Source organism: Branchiostoma belcheri, unplaced genomic scaffold (assembly GCF_001625305.1).
Source record: "Branchiostoma belcheri isolate BF01 breed outbred unplaced genomic scaffold, Haploidv18h27 scaffold317, whole genome shotgun sequence".
NCBI classification, from domain to species: domain Eukaryota; kingdom Metazoa; phylum Chordata; class Leptocardii; order Amphioxiformes; family Branchiostomatidae; genus Branchiostoma; species Branchiostoma belcheri.
This window is the reverse complement of record NW_017803929.1, coordinates 106,531-127,725: the sequence shown is the minus strand read 5'-3', so window position 1 is coordinate 127,725 and position 21,195 is coordinate 106,531. Positions and strand designations below refer to the sequence as shown.

At 40.5% G+C, this 21,195-nt stretch overlaps 1 protein-coding gene across 2 annotated transcripts in view; it reads right to left on the bottom strand.

Annotated features, from left to right (window-relative positions):
• Positions 1-3,050: 3,050 nt before the first annotated feature.
• Positions 3,051-21,195, bottom strand: part of LOC109474766 (spectrin beta chain, non-erythrocytic 1-like) — a 21,526-nt gene continuing 3,381 nt past the window's right edge. The window contains exons 2-3 of one of the 2 annotated variants that reach the window (XM_019775129.1): positions 12,065-12,237; positions 3,051-3,240 (exon numbers count right to left, since the gene is read on the bottom strand). In XM_019775129.1, coding sequence (XP_019630688.1) covers positions 3,068-3,240; positions 12,065-12,179 — 288 coding nt within the window. In that variant the 5' untranslated portion in view covers positions 12,180-12,237 and the 3' untranslated portion in view covers positions 3,051-3,067. Of the gene's footprint in view, positions 3,241-6,209; positions 6,579-12,064; positions 12,238-21,195 lie in introns of those variants that run through there. The other variant, XM_019775128.1, reaches the window with a different exon arrangement.

Genomic DNA, 21,195 nt, shown 5'->3' with positions numbered 1-21,195 from the left:
AAAGCAAGTTGTAGTTGTTATTTTCATGCGTAACATTTCTTCTGGGGATGGATTATTTTTCCGCCGAGCTGCCGAAAACTTAGCGTCGCATGCGGTCGGTCGGGCGGCCGGCAGGATTTTGTATCGGCGCGCTTTGCATGTAAACAAGGACAGTCGGAGTTGTTTACATGAAAATTGTGTTGTGAAACGCCAGCGAGGTGTCTGATTTTCTACCAATGAGAACGTTTTCTTTGTGGCGTCATGGCGAGATCGACAATTCATCGTCAATTCACAAGATTGTGCCGACAATGGGGCCCGATCCATGCGATTAGCGGCTCGATCCACGCAAATTATAGGTGGCGCGCTGCGCCACCTGAGTTTAGGAATAAGTGGCGCCAAGCAAAATCAGGTGGTTCCGCTCCAGTGCCACCGGGTATTTCGAGCCCTGGATGAGTGATCATTTTACGATCGACAAGAACTTTTGATGAATGAAACAGCTGTGAAATCTCACTGATGGCGATTTGTTTTTGAAAATTTGTCTCTGTGTATGAAAGATATGAACACGCTTCTATACATGTCTTGATATTTTTTGACGTGATTTGTACTAGTTATTTGTAGCAGGAATGTTACTAGTGCCGGGAGAAGTTGGGAAGGTAGCGGCTTGATAAATTTTCGTGAGCAACGAGTTTACGAAGCAAGTTCCGCCTAGCTCGAGCGATACAGCTCCGGGGATACAACTCGAGCCCCGAACGAGACCCTCCCCCCGTAAAGTTTCGGCCGCTCTGGCCGGCCGCGGGCCGCTCGTAGAAGCAAACGCTGACTCGTGCACTAGAAGTCTGCACAGGAGGCTAAGAAAGAAGCAGTTTTCAGATCCAGAAAGCTAGCAGAAATTTGTCTGAAGTTCGTCAGAAGAAATGAGCCGGTGAAGTTTGTGAGAAAATGTAACGGAGCTTACTTGTTTTTCTGAAAATTTAGACGAAAGTAGCCGGCGCAAAAATTTGAGTAGGCGGCGATTTTCGCCGGTAGCCGGCTTGTTTTGAGAAGGCTGCAATACTGAGATGATTTTCACCTGAGCGAAGTGAGGAAAGTTGTGTAAAGTGCTTTTCCCAAGAGCACAAGATCGGTGGCATGTCAGGACTCGAACCCGGGACCTCTTGATTCCGAGTTGAGCACTCTGCCACTACGCCACACGACCCCACACTATGCCACACGACCCCACACATTTTTTTACCAACATCAATACACTTACAAGGCATTCTATGAATTAAATACACCTGGAACCACATTTGGATGCAACTGTTTCTGCTTAACTGACAATGTACCTTAAGGGGAGGGGGTAATGGTGTGAACAATAATAATCATTTTCAATATCCCCCTCCAAGGTGACATTATCAGTGCATCCAACTTCTTTTCTCAAATTTCCTACTTTTGAAAATTTCAGGTTATGCTGAAGTATACATTTCCCTTTAGTTTTAAATGATGTAAAAAAAAATCAATTACAAAACAACTTTCATCACATATCATAGGTCAGTTAAATCTGCTAGCAAAAAATGGACAATGGAAACACAAGGTGGATACTTTCTCTTGAAATATTCTTTGGAATGTAGGGTTGACTTAATCTAGGGACACCGTGTAAGGGGGCAGCTCTAAAGACTGATCTTATTTGTGTTCCCCAGAAATAGACAAGGTGTGTAAGGTTACAGGTGAGTATGTCTTGGGTCACTTCCTTACAATAGACAGCTCCTCAGCATGGAATCCTGAGGACAAACAAGCTAGTATACAGATCGTGCCAAGGACTCTGTTGTGGAGGATGGTACAAGATGTGGTAAACATCAAAACATGGCATCACATCCTCTCCGCAGTAAAATTGGGCTTTCTCACCTGTGTGACTTGAATTTAACCCTCAAAAATGCTACTTTACAAATACTGAAAATGGATCTTAACATGTCAATATATCATTATCAATTTCTGGAGACTTTTGATCACAAATAAAAGCAAAACTTTCTGTGGAATGAAACATTAATTATGACATTTTGAGAAGCATTTCATGCCTAAATTGCAGAATCACAACACGGAAGTAGTTTTACTCTCTCCATGCACTGCTGTTGACTTCATGATTTCATAGACTGTCCACACCAATGTTTTGAAAGGTACTAAGCTAAAGCCAAAGCCTAAGCCAAAAAGTTAGAACTTCTCTTTACACAGTCCACATTCTAAATTTTTACCTCTGTAGGTTACTGGGTCACCATATCAACTCAAGTACAAGACCTACGCCCAAGACTTTGAACCTCACCTCACTGCATAATTATTACTTACACTGCTGACAGTGTTTTCTGATGGAGAGCTACTTGTTTGGAATGTCCAAATTACAGAGTACACAAACAAGAGATCTTTTAGAACTGAACCAAGGAGGCCTTTGATGTTTAGCAGTGGGTCAATAGCTAAGAGTTCCTATTATTAGTTCTACTCTAGATAATGTTTCATATGATTACTGAACATACAACTGTTTGACTTTTTCATACTCTCTCATGGTTCTAGCAGAGGGAAAATATAGGGTACTGTGAAGCCTAGCATTCAACCGAGGTAATATACAAGTGTTACAGGTGTATCAAAAATACCAGGTGACCTTCATAATTCACACGAGTTACTGACATGTGATTGAACAACAATGTTGGAACTAAACATTCAAGATAAGGCCACACCAATTTAATTTCTTGGTTAACGGATTTGCCCGCTTCATTTTTTTCTGATTTGCAAATAAAAATAAAAATTCAGAATCAACAGCAAAATGGTCATATTTCCCTTTCCTCCCTTTTCCTAGTCCCTTTCCTCCTAGTTGTTACAGTTATTCAATCTTTCAATGCAGTGGTATCATTAAAAGTTCAAAATTCATTTAAATTTTCAACCAGCCTGGTGTGTTGACTTAATGGCTCCATTTACCATTTTGGGCCATAATAGGATGCCTAGGCCTGTTTTTATTTTTATTTTTTTTCACCCGCCCACTCCATTATTTTTCTAGAAAAATCCGTTAACCAAGAAATTAAATTGGTGTGGCCTAAGTCTTAATTAACGTAGAAGGGATTGAGTTTTAGAAATATTTTGAGCTTACCAGTCTTTCTCCAGACAGTATCTCCAGCAGTTTGAGTAGCATGCGGCCATCCCGCAGGTCTGTGTACAGGTCTGTGATTCGGCAGTTCACGCGAGCCAAGTGTGAGTTCACCCATTTGGTAAAGGTTTTCTTCTGGACCATCTCACGCTCATCTGAAAACATAGTTCAAAACAATTCCATTTGTCATTTAAGAATGGTGAACCAAGTTGTAACTATTAGGAATCAAATCATAACAGTTCATTAGTAACTCCCCCCCCCCGCCAACACCACCACCATATCTACATCAGTAAAAATAGCAATCATTTTAGTAACCTCACGTCTATTCTAATTTCTATGTTATATCTTTTGTTCTTGTTGTGTAGAATATTTTGAGTCCTGATAATTTTCAATCTATGTGCAATATTTAACAGATTGACAACTGTCTTTATAAATTGTCATCATCTTTTGAGTGTCATTTATTTACTTTCTGACATTAAAGACCTGCTTTGTTGAATGTTGTGTTAAAGGCATCCGATGCGATTTTTGGGCAGCAAAACTGGAAATATTCTGAATAAGGCAATCTTTACGATATTGTCACATACTGCTTCACATTAGCACACATTTAAATCAGCATTTAATACTTTGGGTATTTAAAACTGCAGAAACAAGCCCCAAGACGAGTCCTTTATTTTCTGGGTGGTACCCTAAAAATCAGCCCAAGACCCTTCCAGTAACCATTTTCCGTCAGAATTTTGGAATATTTTGCTCCATGAGGGTCAACATATATTGAGATAGTGTGGTTTCAACTTAGTACGTAGATAAAAGACTAGAATATTGACTTTTTAAAAAATCGGGTTTCCAAGCCCTAAAAACTGCACTGGATGCCTTTAAGAAAGGCACAACATGGGAGTTCATGCACTACTGTACAATTATCTAAATCTAACGTGACCTTTGAAGCATGTTTGAAGACCAGGGTTCACATCTCATGCATGCATTACTGATCGTATCAGTCAACCCCATACCAAAGCACTACAGAACTTCTCTGATGTTTCAGGGAAGCTTGCCTAAGATAACCTTACATAAACAAGAATCCCAGTAAACAACTGTCTGTCAACAACAATATTTACTCATCTCTTCACCTGCAGCATGGGTGGCTTAGCCATAGCCAGAACAAATGTTTGAACATGCATGGTTGTAGGATCACTATCATACCACCGCAACTCTGTCAACACACAGGCACCACAGGTCTATACTCTCCAAACCTAATATTGGTGAATGAATCCCTTTCATCTGTTTTTAGGTCAGGAAATAGTCAATAGAGGGAGAAGTGGAGCTATCCTGTTTCAGGTCCTCATGAAGGGTAAAAACTACCTACTAGTTTCTTTGGTAAGTATGGAATCAACTTATCTATGGTACCTTGGTATAAAATTTTAACAAACTTCTTTGTTTTCTTTATATTATCAGTCAATGAAAGTGTATAAAGGTGACCAGCTGGCCTATATAAAGGCATGTTTATTATAGGAATATGTTGTCTTAATATTTTTCTTTCTTTGAGTAGGATATATGCAGATGAGCTAATCAAACTGAAGTATCCTTTACTTTCCGACACTTCTGATACCAATGAAAATAACTTAAGTACAACTGGCTTATGTTCAACGTTAGCTTTAAGAAGAATCTTTATGTTTATTCTTGAAAGAAACAAAACAAGACGGAATCTCGCCCTTTGAAATGTAATTGGCACACAACTACAACAACACTTGACATCTCTTACAGGTCCAATAGCAGAAATAGAGCAAACTGCTCTGAAAAAATAATTGGCCAGGTCACTGCTTTTCTCAAATCACAGCACCTAAAACAGCCTACACCCCTACCTTGGTGAAAGAGACATTGTCTTTATGTTCCTCACTTGTGTTTACCTAACAAATGGGGGGAACCGTATACCTTTCAGACCAGATAAAGATATCTAGGGTCCATCCTTTCTTAGAGTCAGACAGTCTGTTTTTGTGTCCCTCTTCACAATCTGGTGTCCAAACAACATGTAGCTTCAGCTGTCTTATATGGCATACTTTACTGCATCCGATGGCTTCTTACCAGGTAACTGCTCCTACTCAGGTGTCACCTGTTGTTAGTCTAGTACAATCCTGGAGCTGTTTCAGGTAAAATATTTCTATAATCGTTGGTACCACAATACACCATGTGTACTTTAAAAACAGATAGGGAAATGTGGTTGATACACCTATTTGCTTGGAGGGAGCAGACAGGAAATGGTCAATTTCTGCCTGACACAAGAAAAAAAATCACTTGCGTTTTTATCAATCAAATGCCACACCTTCCTTTCTTCAGGGTTTGTCAACATGAACAACCCTTCAAGGGTTATGATTGGTCTTAATTATGTAGGTAGCATGCCTACAAAAACACTCAAGGCACTAACTATTCATTGAAACCCTGGTGATAGTCATCTCCAGTGGGATATTTGGCTAATGACAGGAGGGTCATCTTATCCTTCTGGCAGGCTAAATCACTACAGAAAATGCCGGGCATTCTACATTTTCCTGTCAGGAAACACAGAATGTCATAGTTGCGTATGAAATATTTCTGATTCCTCAGGAGGTGAAAGTTCTGGGAGAGGGGGTTGTTAGAGGGGTTGTCCTTAATAGTGCTATTGGTCAACCTGCGTCAGAAGACTTGGGCATTGATCAATAGGCCCTGCGAAACGGAATGAAAATAAAATACCAATGCCCTTTCACAACCATCAAGTCAATCGTAAAACGCACCCTACGCAACACAAGACACCTGTACCACCACCGACTGTACATTAACAGTCTTTCCTAGGCGTGTTTACATGCAATGTGAGGCATTCCCCCAGCTCATTTGCATCACAACACATTACGCCTGAGCACATAATGGTGCCACACAGGTAACGTGCCTTCGTAATGACACACTGCAGAAAGTACATTTTGACTAAAAAAAGTCCAAAGTGATTCAAGTAAGGCTGTGCAGTGCCCCATGCAGGCATGTTAAGGATGGGTTCTGTGTTTGCAGTGGATCCTTTCTGTTTGCCCAAGACACAGCCTATGGTGAACAGAGAACATGTTTACCTCTAGCACCACTTCACTTGACAGGACGGCCCCTGTGATTTTACCTTGCAAGGCCTTGTACTTGTGCTCCATTTCGGCCTCCAACTCTTTAGCCTCCTGTAGATCGGCCATGCTGCTCCTTCTCGAGCTATCCGCTGCGCTACTCCGTCTGGAGCTGTTTCTGCTCGCCATGGCGAGTCTCTTTACACAAGGATATCTCAGTAGCGCTCCTTGAATTCCTTACTGAAACAGAGAGGTTCTGGTCTACGAGAACGGGTTCCCGCCCCGAGTTCCCGTAGTTTTCACGAGGTGCTTGCGAGGGGCACCCCACAGTCAGGTAGGTAAGTGACCTTGTCTGGCTTCCAGCACCCTCGCTAATCCTCTGTCCTCAACTTTATATCGGACACACCTTCTTTTCCCTGCGGGTAAACTTCCTCCGTGGTGGCTGCACCTTATGTGGAATTTCGATGGCTGGCTCGGCGCTGTCAGTCATTTTCACTGAGACGTATCTTGCTGACCCCCTCCCTCATTAGCATGTCTTGCCTATGAATGCAATTGGGTGGGGCCTCTCCTCAAGGCTTTGCCCTCAAGCCTATCCCCCATACTAAGCACCCCCTTTGTTGTCCCACACCCAAGATATAATTGCAGCCGGCGGGCGGTGTGCAGTGATTTCAAGTTCTGCATTCATTCCTTTACTCACTGCTATTCTGTTGTAAGTTCTTCTTTTCCTGTAACATCCGACGCAAAGCAAGCTACTAAACCACTCGGACATCGACTCAAACAGCTGCGTGCAAAGTTCTTAACTTGGTAAGTACGTGTTGATCACTTGCTTTCGTTGGGTTTCAAGGCTGGATGAACAGGTTTGCCAATGCCAAGCAACTGTGTTTGCCCTTGCTGGGTGACGCTTCTATAGTACTCATTTGTCACGGGTGACAATCGCCTGTAACATGTACACTGCATGTCTAAAGGGCTTTCCAACGAAAAGGAAGCCATAACTTTCAAATGACACATGTTGGAGGGAACGGTTCTGGTCAGCAAACAACGAAGATTCGTCCTAAATACCAAGAATACCCCGTTCCACCTCCAAAACATTCCACCTACTGAGACTTCATTCAGGGTGGACGTTATTCTTGGCTTTTTCAATGGCAGAAATATTTTTAAAGTAGTTGACCCTGACGAAAAGGCTAGCTTGATCAAAATAACACATAGTAGTTTTGGCAGTCTGTAAAACCCAAACTATTGTCGAATACATCTCAAAAAGCTACTAGAAAAAATATACATAGACAAGACTGGCAGATAGCTTCTCCTGTAGTCTTTTCAACCACTTATGTAACCTTTTCAGCCAGGTGGTCAAGACATCTAAGATCTTTTCCCTTTCCACAAAGATAATGGAGATAAAATATGACAGACTTCAGCACATTTTTTAAAGATCTCGAGATGTCACAATGACATCTGCAAGTAAATATTAGTCAAAGTCAAATAACACACATCAGGGCTTGAAATATCACCTGCATACGCAGGTTAGTGCAGGTGAAATTGGACCAGTACAGGAAATCATGATGTCTACCTGCACCTAACCTGCATGACCCATGTACTGGGTTAACCTATGCATGACATAAAGTAGGTGTATGTGGATTTTTATTTGCTGCATTGACTGTCACCACCTATGGAGCATTGATTAAAGAAATAATGGCAATATTTTCTAAATAGATGAAGTTATATAAAAATTCCTAACTATGAATTTATAGAAAAATAATGTACTTTCTTTGCCATGTAAAAATATCATGCAACACAGAAAGGTAAATCACACATGTTATATCAAGGTACTTGTAAACCTAATACAACTCAATAATTCAAAAGACATGTCACTTTTCTAAGTGTGACCTTGGCTCAGACCCAAGTTTTACATTGAAAATGTAATTTACAGTTTGACTCAGGCCTAGGAAAATAAATGTTGTGTTTCCTGTTTCCCGACCGACCCTAAAAAAAACCGCCGACCCTAGCCTTATTTTTGTGTGGACCCCTGCATATTGCTGAACCAAAACATTTTGCACGACGCTACCGAGAGAATCGCTGTCATTGGTGGAACATCGGGCGCCCCGCTAGCGTTTTGAAGTCGTGTAAACAACGCTAATAATTTGTCTGATTTGTTTGTAAAACAAAGCCATCGACTCCGAAAATAAGTTTAAAAGCCGATACATTTACGAACTAATCGTAGAAAATTCCCTACCGTACTGCACCATCAGCATGCGGCGGCCGCAAAAATTCGGCAACGCGAAAGAAAAATGTCTGGTCCATGATAGCAGTATTTCTCATAAAAATAATGTATATGATTTATTTTTCCCCCTTTGTCGGTCTTTTAGTCCCAAAACGTCTAAAAAAGCGGAAATTTGCCCATAAAACCGGACGAGGAAAGGTAGCTATCGACGTAAACAAATTATAAGCACATGGCGAAAATCAGCAAAATCGGCAACGGGACAGAAAAATGCCTGGTCCATTTATCGATATTTACCATGAAAATGTCGTCTGTGGTGTATTTTTCCTCTGATGTGAGTTTTTAGGTCGCAAAACCTCTAAAAAAGCAGAAATTTGCCCACGAAAACGGACTGGCAAGGCATGGGGGAGGGCGCTGTTGACGCCTGCATGACCCCCAAAGGTTGAAGGTCATAGGGCACGTCCATTGCGCAATAACCTTAAATCGCCGATTTAGCTAATTTTTTGGGGTTTCAAATTGATACAATCACACTATCGATTTTTAGGCAAACAAAGGGATAGAAACCAATTAAAATTTTGTGCAGATTATTTTTTTTTTCTTTAGAATTCTTTTTTGTTTCTTTTTTTTCTCCCAAATCCCTGGGAGAACCCTGAAAACCTGTAGACTTGAATCAGGACCTGAATCTGAATTTAGCCCTGCAAGGGCTAGGGACATCTGTTAAGTTCTTCGAGCTGATCGACCGTTTAAAGCTCCATGATCTGACACCTGAGTACCTGAGTGATGAAATATAATATTGCACAATCGATTTTTCATCATGTTCTCCTTATATAAACACAGCAATCAGCAAAGTCTAAAAAAAATAAAAAATAAAAATAAAATAAGATAATCCCTACCTACCGACCCTAATTTTTTCTGGACTGAAACAGGAAACACAACTTTTTTTTTCCTTGGCCCCATACATATTACTAAAAAGTGACTCATTTTATCACATAAGCACAAAAACTGTAGAACAGCATGTTAAGAGTTTACTTCGACACAACCTTTAAAATTTTGGTTTAAATGTAGCTGAATTAGAAAGATGGCTGCCATAAAGAGCCAAACTGCACACCGGTGACAAGTCCCTATTGCAACCAAAATGCTCAGGCTGAATCAACACTACAAACTGAATGCACGGAATGTTAGCTCCTAACTCTGCCACTAAACTAGGATTTACGCAAGTCTACAAGATGTATATTATCAGATATCTAAAGGCACAAGCAGCAAAGATTTAAGAGGCATTCAAGCACCCCTTCGAGGCAGAGATTTTTTACATCCAAGCAACAGTAGACTTTCCCTTCAAGTCACATAAGCTGTAGTCATTTTGATCAGAGATAAATCCCAATGATACATCCTATCCACCATCAGCATTAGTTTCTGGATGTAGAACATGAATGGCTATTGGCTACAAGAATGTTTCTTTTCATCTGAAATGCATGTGTAAGCTTTTGTACAGCATGAAATGGATGAGAACTCATCCTTTGAATGGATTTATTCCTTGTCATTAGGTGACACACTTTCCTTGAATCTCTTCACAATTTTGCCATACCGGAGTTTTATATGTATCTGACATATCTAAAAGATAAACTTGGGTTAAAAGACTCCAAGAGCCATAAGAAGTGATTGTAGCTGGAGGCATCTTCTGCCTAACTGCACAATCACATTTCCTTACCATGTGTAAGATATGCCTAACTGATCAATTGCAGATAGGCAACAGTCTCTCCAGACAGAAATAGATAGCCACTGAACCTTTTATGATGTTGTTCTGAGGACTGATATGCGTAATTCCAACAATTACCTCTTAGGGCTTTATTTCCTTTAATGGCCAAGATGAATATATGTTTTAAGAACAGGTCTTCTTGTTTTGTTAACACATCTACTATTTTCTACATTTCTACTTGCTCTATTTTCTTACTTTCTTTTACTTTCTTTTAATAACCCTATGACTTCAGAACAATATCTTACAAACGCTGTATTAGTCCCCAGAACTGTGGGCAAGTGTTCTTTTTCGTTGCTCAATCAATTCAAGAAGTAAACGAGGTCATTACAAGTAACCTTTGACCTCTGAAACAAGCTGAGCATACCACATGCTGGGGGTTTCTTTCAGCTCCAAATGATGATTACATTATAAAGCAGCTATTGTTATGTATGGTACATGGGTGAGTTAAAATGTGCTTTCCTAAATAGCAGATTTGGGCTATATTATACCATATCGCTTGCATACTTTCTGAACTATAGACCACGCCTTTTTGTGAATCCTTTGAGACTACAAATTGCTAACTTGGCTACCTAACAACTAAACTATTCCAAACATGAAACAACCGTAGCAAAAACGCCCTCACAAAGCATGGTCAACCCACACTGGGAACAAACAATGCAATATTTACATCGATTTAGAGAGCAACATATACACTCAAGGCGCAATAAACTTTTTTTCCCTGCATACCTGCACAGGAACAGGTAACACTTGAAGTAACTTGCACCAGGCAACTTTGTGTATCTATGTATATATGTATGCATTAAAACCTAACACTTGTAAAGCAAGTTTGTTGTAAATGGGCAAAGCCAGGAAGGTCTCTTCATTTTTCAGAAAGGATTTTGATCCATTTTGTTCCTATCCCACTTTAGTGCAATGTCTTGAGGGAGTTATTAAATAAGAACAATTGGCTAAGATAGTTCTAAACCTAAGGCATAAGATAAGAACAGCTGGTAGGAATCTGTCTAGACTGTCTCTAATTATAACCAGTAATGTGAAACTGCAGGGGCAGTGGGGAACTGTGGTAGGGTTATGACCTTGACAGATGACTGTGGCAGTGACTCAGATGTCCTACTCCCATCAAACATGGCTTCCTGAGAGTACCAACCACGCCCCCCTTAGCCACAGCTCTCACCAGAGTAAACAAACCATGTCAGGTACACTGGTGAGAGCCATTACACAATGTTTACACATGATAAACACAATAAACTAGGATAAAAAATGGTGTCTGCAATAAATAACTCTAGTTGAAAACAGAGAACTGGACAAAAATAGAGACTATGCAACCATCTTGACCATGGCAAGATAAGCAAATATTAGCAACATTTCGAATCCTGGCGACTGCTAAGTGGTGGCAGGTCATACAAAGGTCACAGGCAATCTTTTTCACCCGCAAAGGCCAAAGGGCACCAACTCCATCTAACAGCTATGCTAATCATGTCTCTGCTTCCTGGCTAACAGAAGCAGGCCTCAAAATTAACTTTTATTCTTATTGTCCCAGCACTGTCCCAAAAATAAATTTCAATTGTCCTGAAGTGAGGAAGAACTGTCCCAACCTGTTTTTTCGGGAAGTATTGTATGACTTCAACTTGAAGTCAACTTAATTTTGCTGACGTTCTGACTCCCAGGTGCACTATAATTGCAGAGTTAGACAGGATTTTTTGGGGGGAAGGGGGGCTTTTCCAAAGCCAAAAGCCAGGAAGTATGCCAGATGAACTGACATTCTAATGTTGATTATTTTTCTATTGTCCCAAAAATGTCCCAGAGTGTCTTTTTAGTTGTCCTGGCCAAAATTTTAGTGGTCAGTGGCCATCGGGACACCATTAGTTTCCAGCCCTGAGAGGTACCAAATTGCTCCGGTATCAAACCTGGGGAGCAGTATTTGAGGAGTTGAGGTATGACTGGACACTCACCGGCCAGGGCTTTGATCCTGGAGCGCTCGAAGAGACGAGCGGAGCTGTTCTCGTCCCAGTCATCGATGTCGTGTTGCACCGACTCCCCCCAGCGTTGGTTGATGTCAGTCGTCATGGTGCCGTGCTGTTAGCTACCAGTGTACACCGCAACACCACAACTGACTGTGGAGTGGCTGAAACAAAGGAAGAGAAAATTCACCACCAATTCAAGATGCTATTTCTTCCATATTTCCATTGAATGTAAATACAGTACAACACGAATGTAAATACAGTATGACACGAACCAAAAAAAAAAATATCTAGATGGTAAATTTTTACAAACATACTTTCATTGCCACTCGCAATATGTTTAAAATCCCCCACCAAAACATCATGTCTCAAATAGTCAATATTTCTCTTGCTGGGTCATAGGCTCTTTATCAGAGTAGCACCTCAACAAATGTGCAGAAAGATAAGCCCACATTCACCAAGTGAGGCAGGGATGACATGTATCATTCTAGGCTTGATCTCAAAAATTGTTGGAATGAGATTGAGAAGACACTACTGGCCATACATAACAGTCCTTTTTATTACTTTATTAAAGCTTCAAAGGCAATCTTAAAATGTTCTTAATGAACAAGGGTAAACACCACTTCTAGGCTCAGTTGTATTCAACTATAATCAAATTAAGTTCACATATTGTCTTGACTTGCTTTAAAACATTACCTTCACAATTATAATACAACATACCACTACATATCTTCCTCATCTCCTAACTAACCTTCTCTGGAAAAGCCCCTGGTAACTTGAAATAAAACACATGTTTCAACCCATAAAGCTTGCTAGCTGTCTTGTGTCAACCTGTCAACAGCACAGGTCTGGCTAGAACATAAAAGTAAGGTCACACAGCCATACAGCATTAATCAGCAATACAGACCCCTTATTACATTCCCCTAGGTATGCTGTAAATGTGTTCTCATTGTATCATTTATATTCATGTAGATGCTAGCTATGCTTTATTATAGCTATCTATAATTTTCAAAAGTATCCACATGTCATCGTTATCTTGCAATGGTCCGAATATCATGAGTCAAAAACCAAATCTACACTTGAAAAACATAGGGACTTTAAAATTACAGTATGAAAACCACTCCAATCTACCCCTTTAAATTACTATCAGATGTTCCTTTTCCAAAGAGGACACATCTTTCCTTCCAATACACCTGAGTAAACAGATAAAATATTACTTGTATTATAAATACGACAGTATGGAAACCAATTTTTCCCAAGCACTCACTGACTGTAACAACTCTTGTGTTTGGTAAGTTGTTTTGTAAACATGTATTTTTTTCAAACATTCCACTAGTGTTAGTCAAATACAAAAACTGTAATTGCAAACAATGCCCTACTAAAACTGTAGATCTGTAAGTAAACAAATTCAGTGATGGTCCTCTGTAGTCCCAGCTCTAATAACGGGTGATTATCTCATCAATCATACACACAATTGAGTGGTACCATAAAAGAATCCAGCATAATAGCAGGTTGAGAGGCATTCAATCCAATAAGGGTTTACAACTTGCAAAATGTAAACAATGCATTCAAGGAGAAAGTAAGCATTTCTGAAGAAAAAGATTTATCACCTACAGCTGTCGTTATCTGCTACACTAATTACTTAACTTTCGTCATGTCATTTCAAATGAATAACAACTTCATCACTAATCAGTCTTCTCCTTACAAGCAGGTATAAATAAATGTGTTTAACTCTAAAGCCCTAAAAATGGGCACTTGCATGTAAATTAGAAAACACAAGAGGTGACAAACTACAGGTGTTATACATTTCATCATCCCTAGCCTGCAAAATTAGCCTCATTTGAAGACAATAACAAGTATGACCCTCCCTTGCATTCTTTAGGCATACCTTTGCAGTGACTTATACAAAACATATGGTCTCCACAGTGTTCCAATCAACAAAACAAACTGCACCCAAGACTGAGGTGAAGAAAGCCAGCAAAACTACCATCAAGGCACCAAATGTTGGGTCAACTGAAGTACAATGGCTTTGAATTTGGTTACTGAGTGCAGACTGTACATGGAGTAAACAGAATAGTTGGGTTTCTATAACTCCTATCACAGATAGCACAAATCTGAAACAAACAAGATCACTAACTATTAGTATTACTGTAACATACCATGAATATCTTGAACCATGGTTTAAATGAGTCAATCAAAACAATGTTGACTCATACACTATGAAAATTCAACTTGATAACACCATTTTGGCTAACGAACATTCAAGTTATAACTATGACAGGGATAACAGTAATCAAATCCTTTGGTATCCAAAGATTAAACAAAACCTCGCCTTTCCAAATTCTTCTTGGTACAAGCTTTTCTGGAATTCTTAATCACATTATCTGTATTCTAAGGCGTGTCATGTGGCAGAGGAATGAAACCAGTCTTGGGGAAGTAGCCAGTGGCTTTAGGGCAGGAATCCAAGCATTCCATAGCAGAGTCGATCAGCCCTGGTATCCCTGGGGCCCAACTGGACCAACAGATACAAACTCTGACAGGTCACAACTGGATAGCTCTTGGTAAACAGAAACATGTCCAATGTCACAGTGAAAGCGCACTGACCTTCAAGAAAGTAGCAACAGTCACACCTTCATATGATTCTACAGATTCTTTGACAAATTCTAGCATACAAATAAAAGGGCTATACCCAGAGCATGATTTTCAATCATGTTTAAAAAAGCATTGACTATTTCTTGACTAACCACGTCCTAAAAAAAAAACAAACTGCAGATGGTGATTCCAGAACTGAACAGGAACTAGCCCAAAGTGGGTGTGGTCATCGAGTAGAAAGGGTCGTCCCCTTTTTATGATACACAGTAACCTTTATATCGACCATCAACAAGATTCCGGGTGTAACCATATCTTTGCCTGAATGCCTGTTCCTTCTTTTCAAACATCATTTCTCCTGGTGCCTGTCCAATTGTTACAGATGCTTCCTGTCCTTTTCAATGTATTAGAGAAAGTAGGGTAGTCTGTAGATTTTAAATTTACCAACTGGTGAAGAGATTGGCGCTGTGGGCACGAGCTTCCTTTGTTCTTTCCGTCTAGGGTCAGCCTACAATTTGACGCGTTTGCCAGATATCTATACGATAGGAGCAGAGAATGTGACGAGCCAATTTGCAGTAGATTCTTGTCACAAACGGACAGCGCTATGACGTAATGACTGCAGCTTTAGAACTCTATGACTGCATTGAAAGAATGAATAGTGTAATATGACTGCAACAGCTGAAACGTTAACATACATCCAGTAATATAATCAGTTGGTCAACTTGGTGAGCTTTTAGACAAGTGAAAATTGTTTAGGGTACAGAACCTGGCAGAATGCTGAATTCAGGTTCCTTGCCTATGGTTACCATTCCTTCCACTGAGGGAGGTGACCATGACATGACACAAGTGACCCAGCCCATTCAAGTTTCCCTCCTGGACTTGGATGACTTCCAAATAATGCATTGCCTCCAACCAGTGGCATACCCATACATGTGGCGGTGCACATGGGTCATTTGTTGAACTTTTAAGACTTGCATTTTTCTGGTAGCATCTGTTCAGAGGCAAGGGGAGCTATCTACAGGTCCAAAGATACACAGGTTTAGGCGAAAAGATCACAGGGTATCATTTTGACCAGTCTATTAATATTTGCTCTCTTGGAAGTCAGTAGATCTAGATAAGTTGTTGTTATTTTCTGAGACAGTCTTTAGCCACACTACGCTGACAGCATTTGAATGACAGTTACATTTGATTGACCCCATTTGTCAGTTCTGTGACTGCGGGTCTTCTTTTGGGTCATCAAATTAGATGTGAATGTAATTACCACCTTCCCCCAACCAGGTCACTCCTGCATATAAATTGCTCAACAGTAATACATATCCTACTTAGCTTTGTATAGGGACAAACCAGCTATTGCTGATGCTGCACCTAGTCAATAAAAGTTCTGGCCATTAACATGAATCAATATACTTAAACCATGCATTGTACCAAAATCTAATCAAAGTGCAGTGAACCTATCATACCTTGCTTCGGTTACATCAACATCAAAATGAAGAGGGTATTATCACTATTTCCTGCTCTACTCACGTACTGAACAGAGAAAAGGGGCTATTAGTACAACATACCTGCAACCTGGCCACACACAAACCATATAATCTTCAGGGGTCGAAATAACCCTCTGTGTGCAACTTGGTGCAAGTAAATTTGGTGTCGTGCAACTAATTTTTTGCCTGCTTGCACCATGGTGCAAGTTTGCTTTATCCACTGTTACTACCTGTAGAATTACCCAATAATATTGAACTGGAGTGGAAAGGAACAAAACCAGAATCCATGAAGTTTTTCTTCATTTTTTGTAAGTAACAGAAGGTTACTATCTTCGTCGCTGCCAGCGGATGTTTCCCATCACTTCTGTATTTTTGGAGGGTGCAACTATTTTTCTTCCGGTGCAAGTATTTTTCTTTTCATTTGCACCAGTGCAAGTTGGCCCCAAAATCTATTTCGACTCCTGATCTTACTAGAGCTAGAATGCACAGGCACATATTTCTACTACCACCTCATCCATTTCCATTTTTACTGCTGGCTGTTTGCCAAGGCAAACCCACTTGTTAAAGCAATCTGTTAGCTAGATGGCTTTTCAAAATGATGTCAATAAAGATTTCAACCATTTCTGCATGCGATTCAACTAGTTACCACCCAACAAAAAAAAATTTCTACATGTACTGCAAGGTCAACTGTACATTATGTTGGATCAGTCACAGAATACACAAATATCAATTCTGCAAAGTGGTGGAAAATTACCATGTCAAATTAATTTTCTCAAACCATCCCGGGTATGAAGTCTTGGGCATCTGGTTCTGATTGGAACTGAATTGTTCATTTTTTCCATTTCAAAACATCAATGTAGTACATGTTTTAAAGATATCAATTTCCTCAGCAGATATAAAATTTTGCTTTTAACACTAAGAATATGTGACAAAACTAAATATGAATTGTAATAATCGCTTTGTCTTGATGATACATGTAGATACATTTCCACCCTACACAAAAATGAACAGCAAACAAGAAGCCATAGGCGACAATTCTCCGTGAAGTTTTATATATTTCAACAAAATCCCAAGCGTCAACGCCAGACCTACTGTGCAGACATTATAATTAGGCAACGGTTAATACCACGCTCGTCCCCAGCGCCCGTGGAGAAGCCATAGGTTATAGATCGTGGCTTAGCCCAGGCTATGGAAAATAAACTTTCTTTAATGCAAATCTGTCGTTTTTGTTTTCTTTGCGCTATCTAAAGGGTTAGGATAACCTACTCTACTCTGGCGGTATTGTCGTGCGCGCTCGCTAGTACGTAACGTTACACGGCGGCCATCTGAATACATGTACACTGCATTCTTTCTACTATCGGGACCTAAAACAAGACGCAAGATTCCTATTTTGGGGTATAAAATGCTGTCACAATGGTAATATATACCAAATGAAACGGACCTTTACAAAGTACCTCATTTGGTGACGCTATGAGGGTGTACCGTTATCCCTCTACATTTGCCCAGAAGGGAGTTAGTCGCGGAAGGAACTTAGCCACGGAGGGAGTTTTGGCATTCTCCGCCCGCGCCACAAACTCTCGTCCCCAGGACAGTTCACTCTGCCTACCCAGCATGCTTTGCGACAAAATGCGTTCTCGGCCCCCAGGACACAAATACACGCTAATGCTTCCGCACTGTGTTGCTCTGGGGACCCCCGCCGCGCGCCCAGATGTGGATTTAATTATAGCGCGCTAGCGGACGCTGCGGAGGAGCGTGGGTTAATACAATGAGGGCGCGTCACAAGCATAAAACATACAAAGAGCTAAATCCATTACTGCTCCCAGGGCGTGTAAAGATACTGTGCTTCAAGTTCTAACTTCATTTTAATTACACACACACAATCATTGCATTCACATAAAGATCGGACTATCATGGTCGTGTCTAGTAACAAAGACAGCCCCACCGTCTTACGGTGCCTGTACCTAATTAAGCGCGCCTGGAACAAGCCAAATTCCAGCAACAGTGGCGGTAAGCACCGCGAGTGTTACTACCGCCGGCCAGATAACCAGGATATCTGCTTACAGTACCTCTGCTACCAGACAACTGCCTAAACCTACGGTCTATTCCACAGGATTAGTAAAAGTAGGGATGTTTCGAAAATAACCATTTACTCCAATATCAAAACAGCTACGGTAAAAATAAAAAGACGTGCATCATCCCGGACATAATGCAACACCACATGCGAAATTACACAGATATGCGACGTACGGCAGAATGCGTTTTGGCTGCGAACATCTTCCAAAAAACTTGGCATCTCTTAACCATGGGCAAAAACATCTGGAACCACTTATAAAAACCACCCCGTATCTGCATGAACTTTTACCTCCCCCCCGCTATTCCAAACAACGCGTTTTTTCTGGACCGTTCCAATTCGCCTCGTAATTGTAGGGGTGCGTCTGCGATATTACATTGACCGCGAAAGCAGCAACGGCAAAAATACACATTCGTGCATCAACACGGGCATGCCCGCAGACGGCGTATAAAATTGCGTGCCGATTACACGAAGAGAACCCAGTGTTTTGACTGCGAACATGAAAAATCAGCCGATTACAACACTCCGTCCGGAGGTCCTGACCTCCTTCACGGAGTAAAAAGTGGCCGTTAACAAATCCCTTTGTTGCTTGCTATGAGGACCCTGTTAAAAATCGACGGGACGCCTAGCATCAGCCAACGGCTGATTAGCCACACTTGGTAAACACAGCTTTTCCCCGACCCATTCATCTGCCAACTGTATAGCAAACAAGTGCCAAGTTCACAGGCCAGCTGACGTCAATTACAAAATTTACCGTTTTAAGTTAATGCACTCTATTTTATAGGGGATGTCATGAATGTGGTATGAACAAATTTTCACCCGAATGGTACACGGTAAATTCAGTTCAAGGATACACCATTTCACACTATAGATGCTTTACATTGGTGCGGCTAAGTTCAAGTGAATTTGGAGTGGCAGGCCGATACAAAAGGGACTTTCCAAAGAATGTGTGGTTTCCAAACTAGCTACATGATGTGCATCCATCCTTGGGAAACAAGGACATGGAAGTGTTGGCCAAGCATGGGTACACACCAGCATCCGTGTTGGAACACCAAATACTGCAGCAAAGAACTGCAGTGTAGGAAATCATAACAGGGATAGTCATTTCTTGCAAATGAAATCATGATAGATACTATCATCAGCAATTGCACATGCTACTACTTCACTAAACAGTGACTCATACATGTAAGTCCCTCCCAAGCAAGCAAACACAGCCAGGTTAGAGTCCTAAATTTTTAATTCTGCAATTTCAGTTTTACTGCAATATACTGCCTGTAAGGGGGCAGAGTGGTATTCCACATCCTATACTGTCAGTTCTGTGCCAAACGAAAGCCATAAACAGTCCACGCTAAAGTTCACTGTGTAGACTTACCCTGACACTCCAGAATGACAACTGATATTCAAGGCATGACTAAAATCTGCTTAGCTCTGATAGCTTCCCGAACTGGCATGGACTCCTCCCTGATGACACCAACAATTAAAATTGTATGAAATGTTTTGCTGATACAGGCAGGCCTGACTAACAAAATCTCTATCTATCTTTTCAGCCTACAAAAAAAATGTGGCTGGATACGTCAGGACAGAGCATCATCCATGGCACGATGTCAAAGGTCACTGTGCTGAGGTAACCAGTCAAGTGCGGGGAAAAGACAGTCATTGATTTTCAGCCAATTACGGAATGGCTGATATCGTCTAAGCCCCTACCCTACTGTATATGCACCATGGTGACATATTCTCTGTAGTGTAAGCCTTATCGACTAGCTATATTCAGATTGTCTGGCTACCCTTGGTTATGGTTGTGAAATTCTTTTAGGCATCAATCCTACATTAACAAATCATGCATGTCACCAGCTTGAATATTATGATTGAATTCCCCCTTTGGGTTCAACCAAATCAGGGCCCAAAATTTGTTTTGGGGAATAGGTGCACTGGTGTACATTTTGCCTGAGGCTGAAAATTTAGGTGCACGGAAAAAATTGGATATAGGATTAAGTATGTTAGCAAAATCTGACATAGTTTTGAGGTTTGAAAAATTGCAACAAACCCAGATTTAACTTTTAATTTGTATGCTTTACAACAAGGGCTCTACCATTTTCCTCAATATGTTATATACTTTTAAGTGCATAATATTACCTTTAAATATGAAAAATGTCAATATCTCAGTGGACCCAGTCATAAATTAGGTGAACATCTAAATTTTGAATGAATAAAAATGCTCAGTATTTTGAGCCCTGCAAATGCATGCAAAATTCAAGTCTACTCAACCCAAAACAGAAACAGCTGTGTTATGACTAAATACCACGTTACAGACATGCTAATAATATTTAGCAGCTTCCTTTCTTGCCAGCAAATATCATTATAGCTATACCAATCTGAGATGTTCAAAGAAAATTTCGTAATTTCCTTTTGACAAACAAGATATGGTCAAATGCTGTCTATTACATTACATGGAAACTATTTGTTATTAACCATTACACATGCATATATAACATGCTTGATGGAAATATCTTACCAGTTACAACTGAAAGTCCAACCTTGTTTAATATTCTAGACAAGTCTATGTTGTCTGCCCCTATCACTGTGTCTGTCTAGAAGACTGCTGTGAGTTAATGTACATTTCTGTGTTCTGTTTGGCTCTATGTTCCAATATCATCAATTCCATCAGCAGTTGCAAAATTACATATCCTAGAATATTGTAGGTTTATGTAATATTGTACGCACTATTAGACCCTGTTCATACCAGACTTATATTTAGCGGTTTCAACCGGTTTTTCAAAAACCCGACTAAAACCCTTAGCGTTCATACCAGACTTTTGATAACCGGTTTTGTAAAAATCCTGTCCGGTGAATATCCAATTAATCGGCCATGACTGCAGTTTGATTAACCGTTCCTCCCGCTCTTCTGATTGTTGTCCTTGGCCTTCTTGCTTGTATGCCGTCTTCAGTTTGTTTTTTACCTTAGTGCGGCACTGATCCTTTAT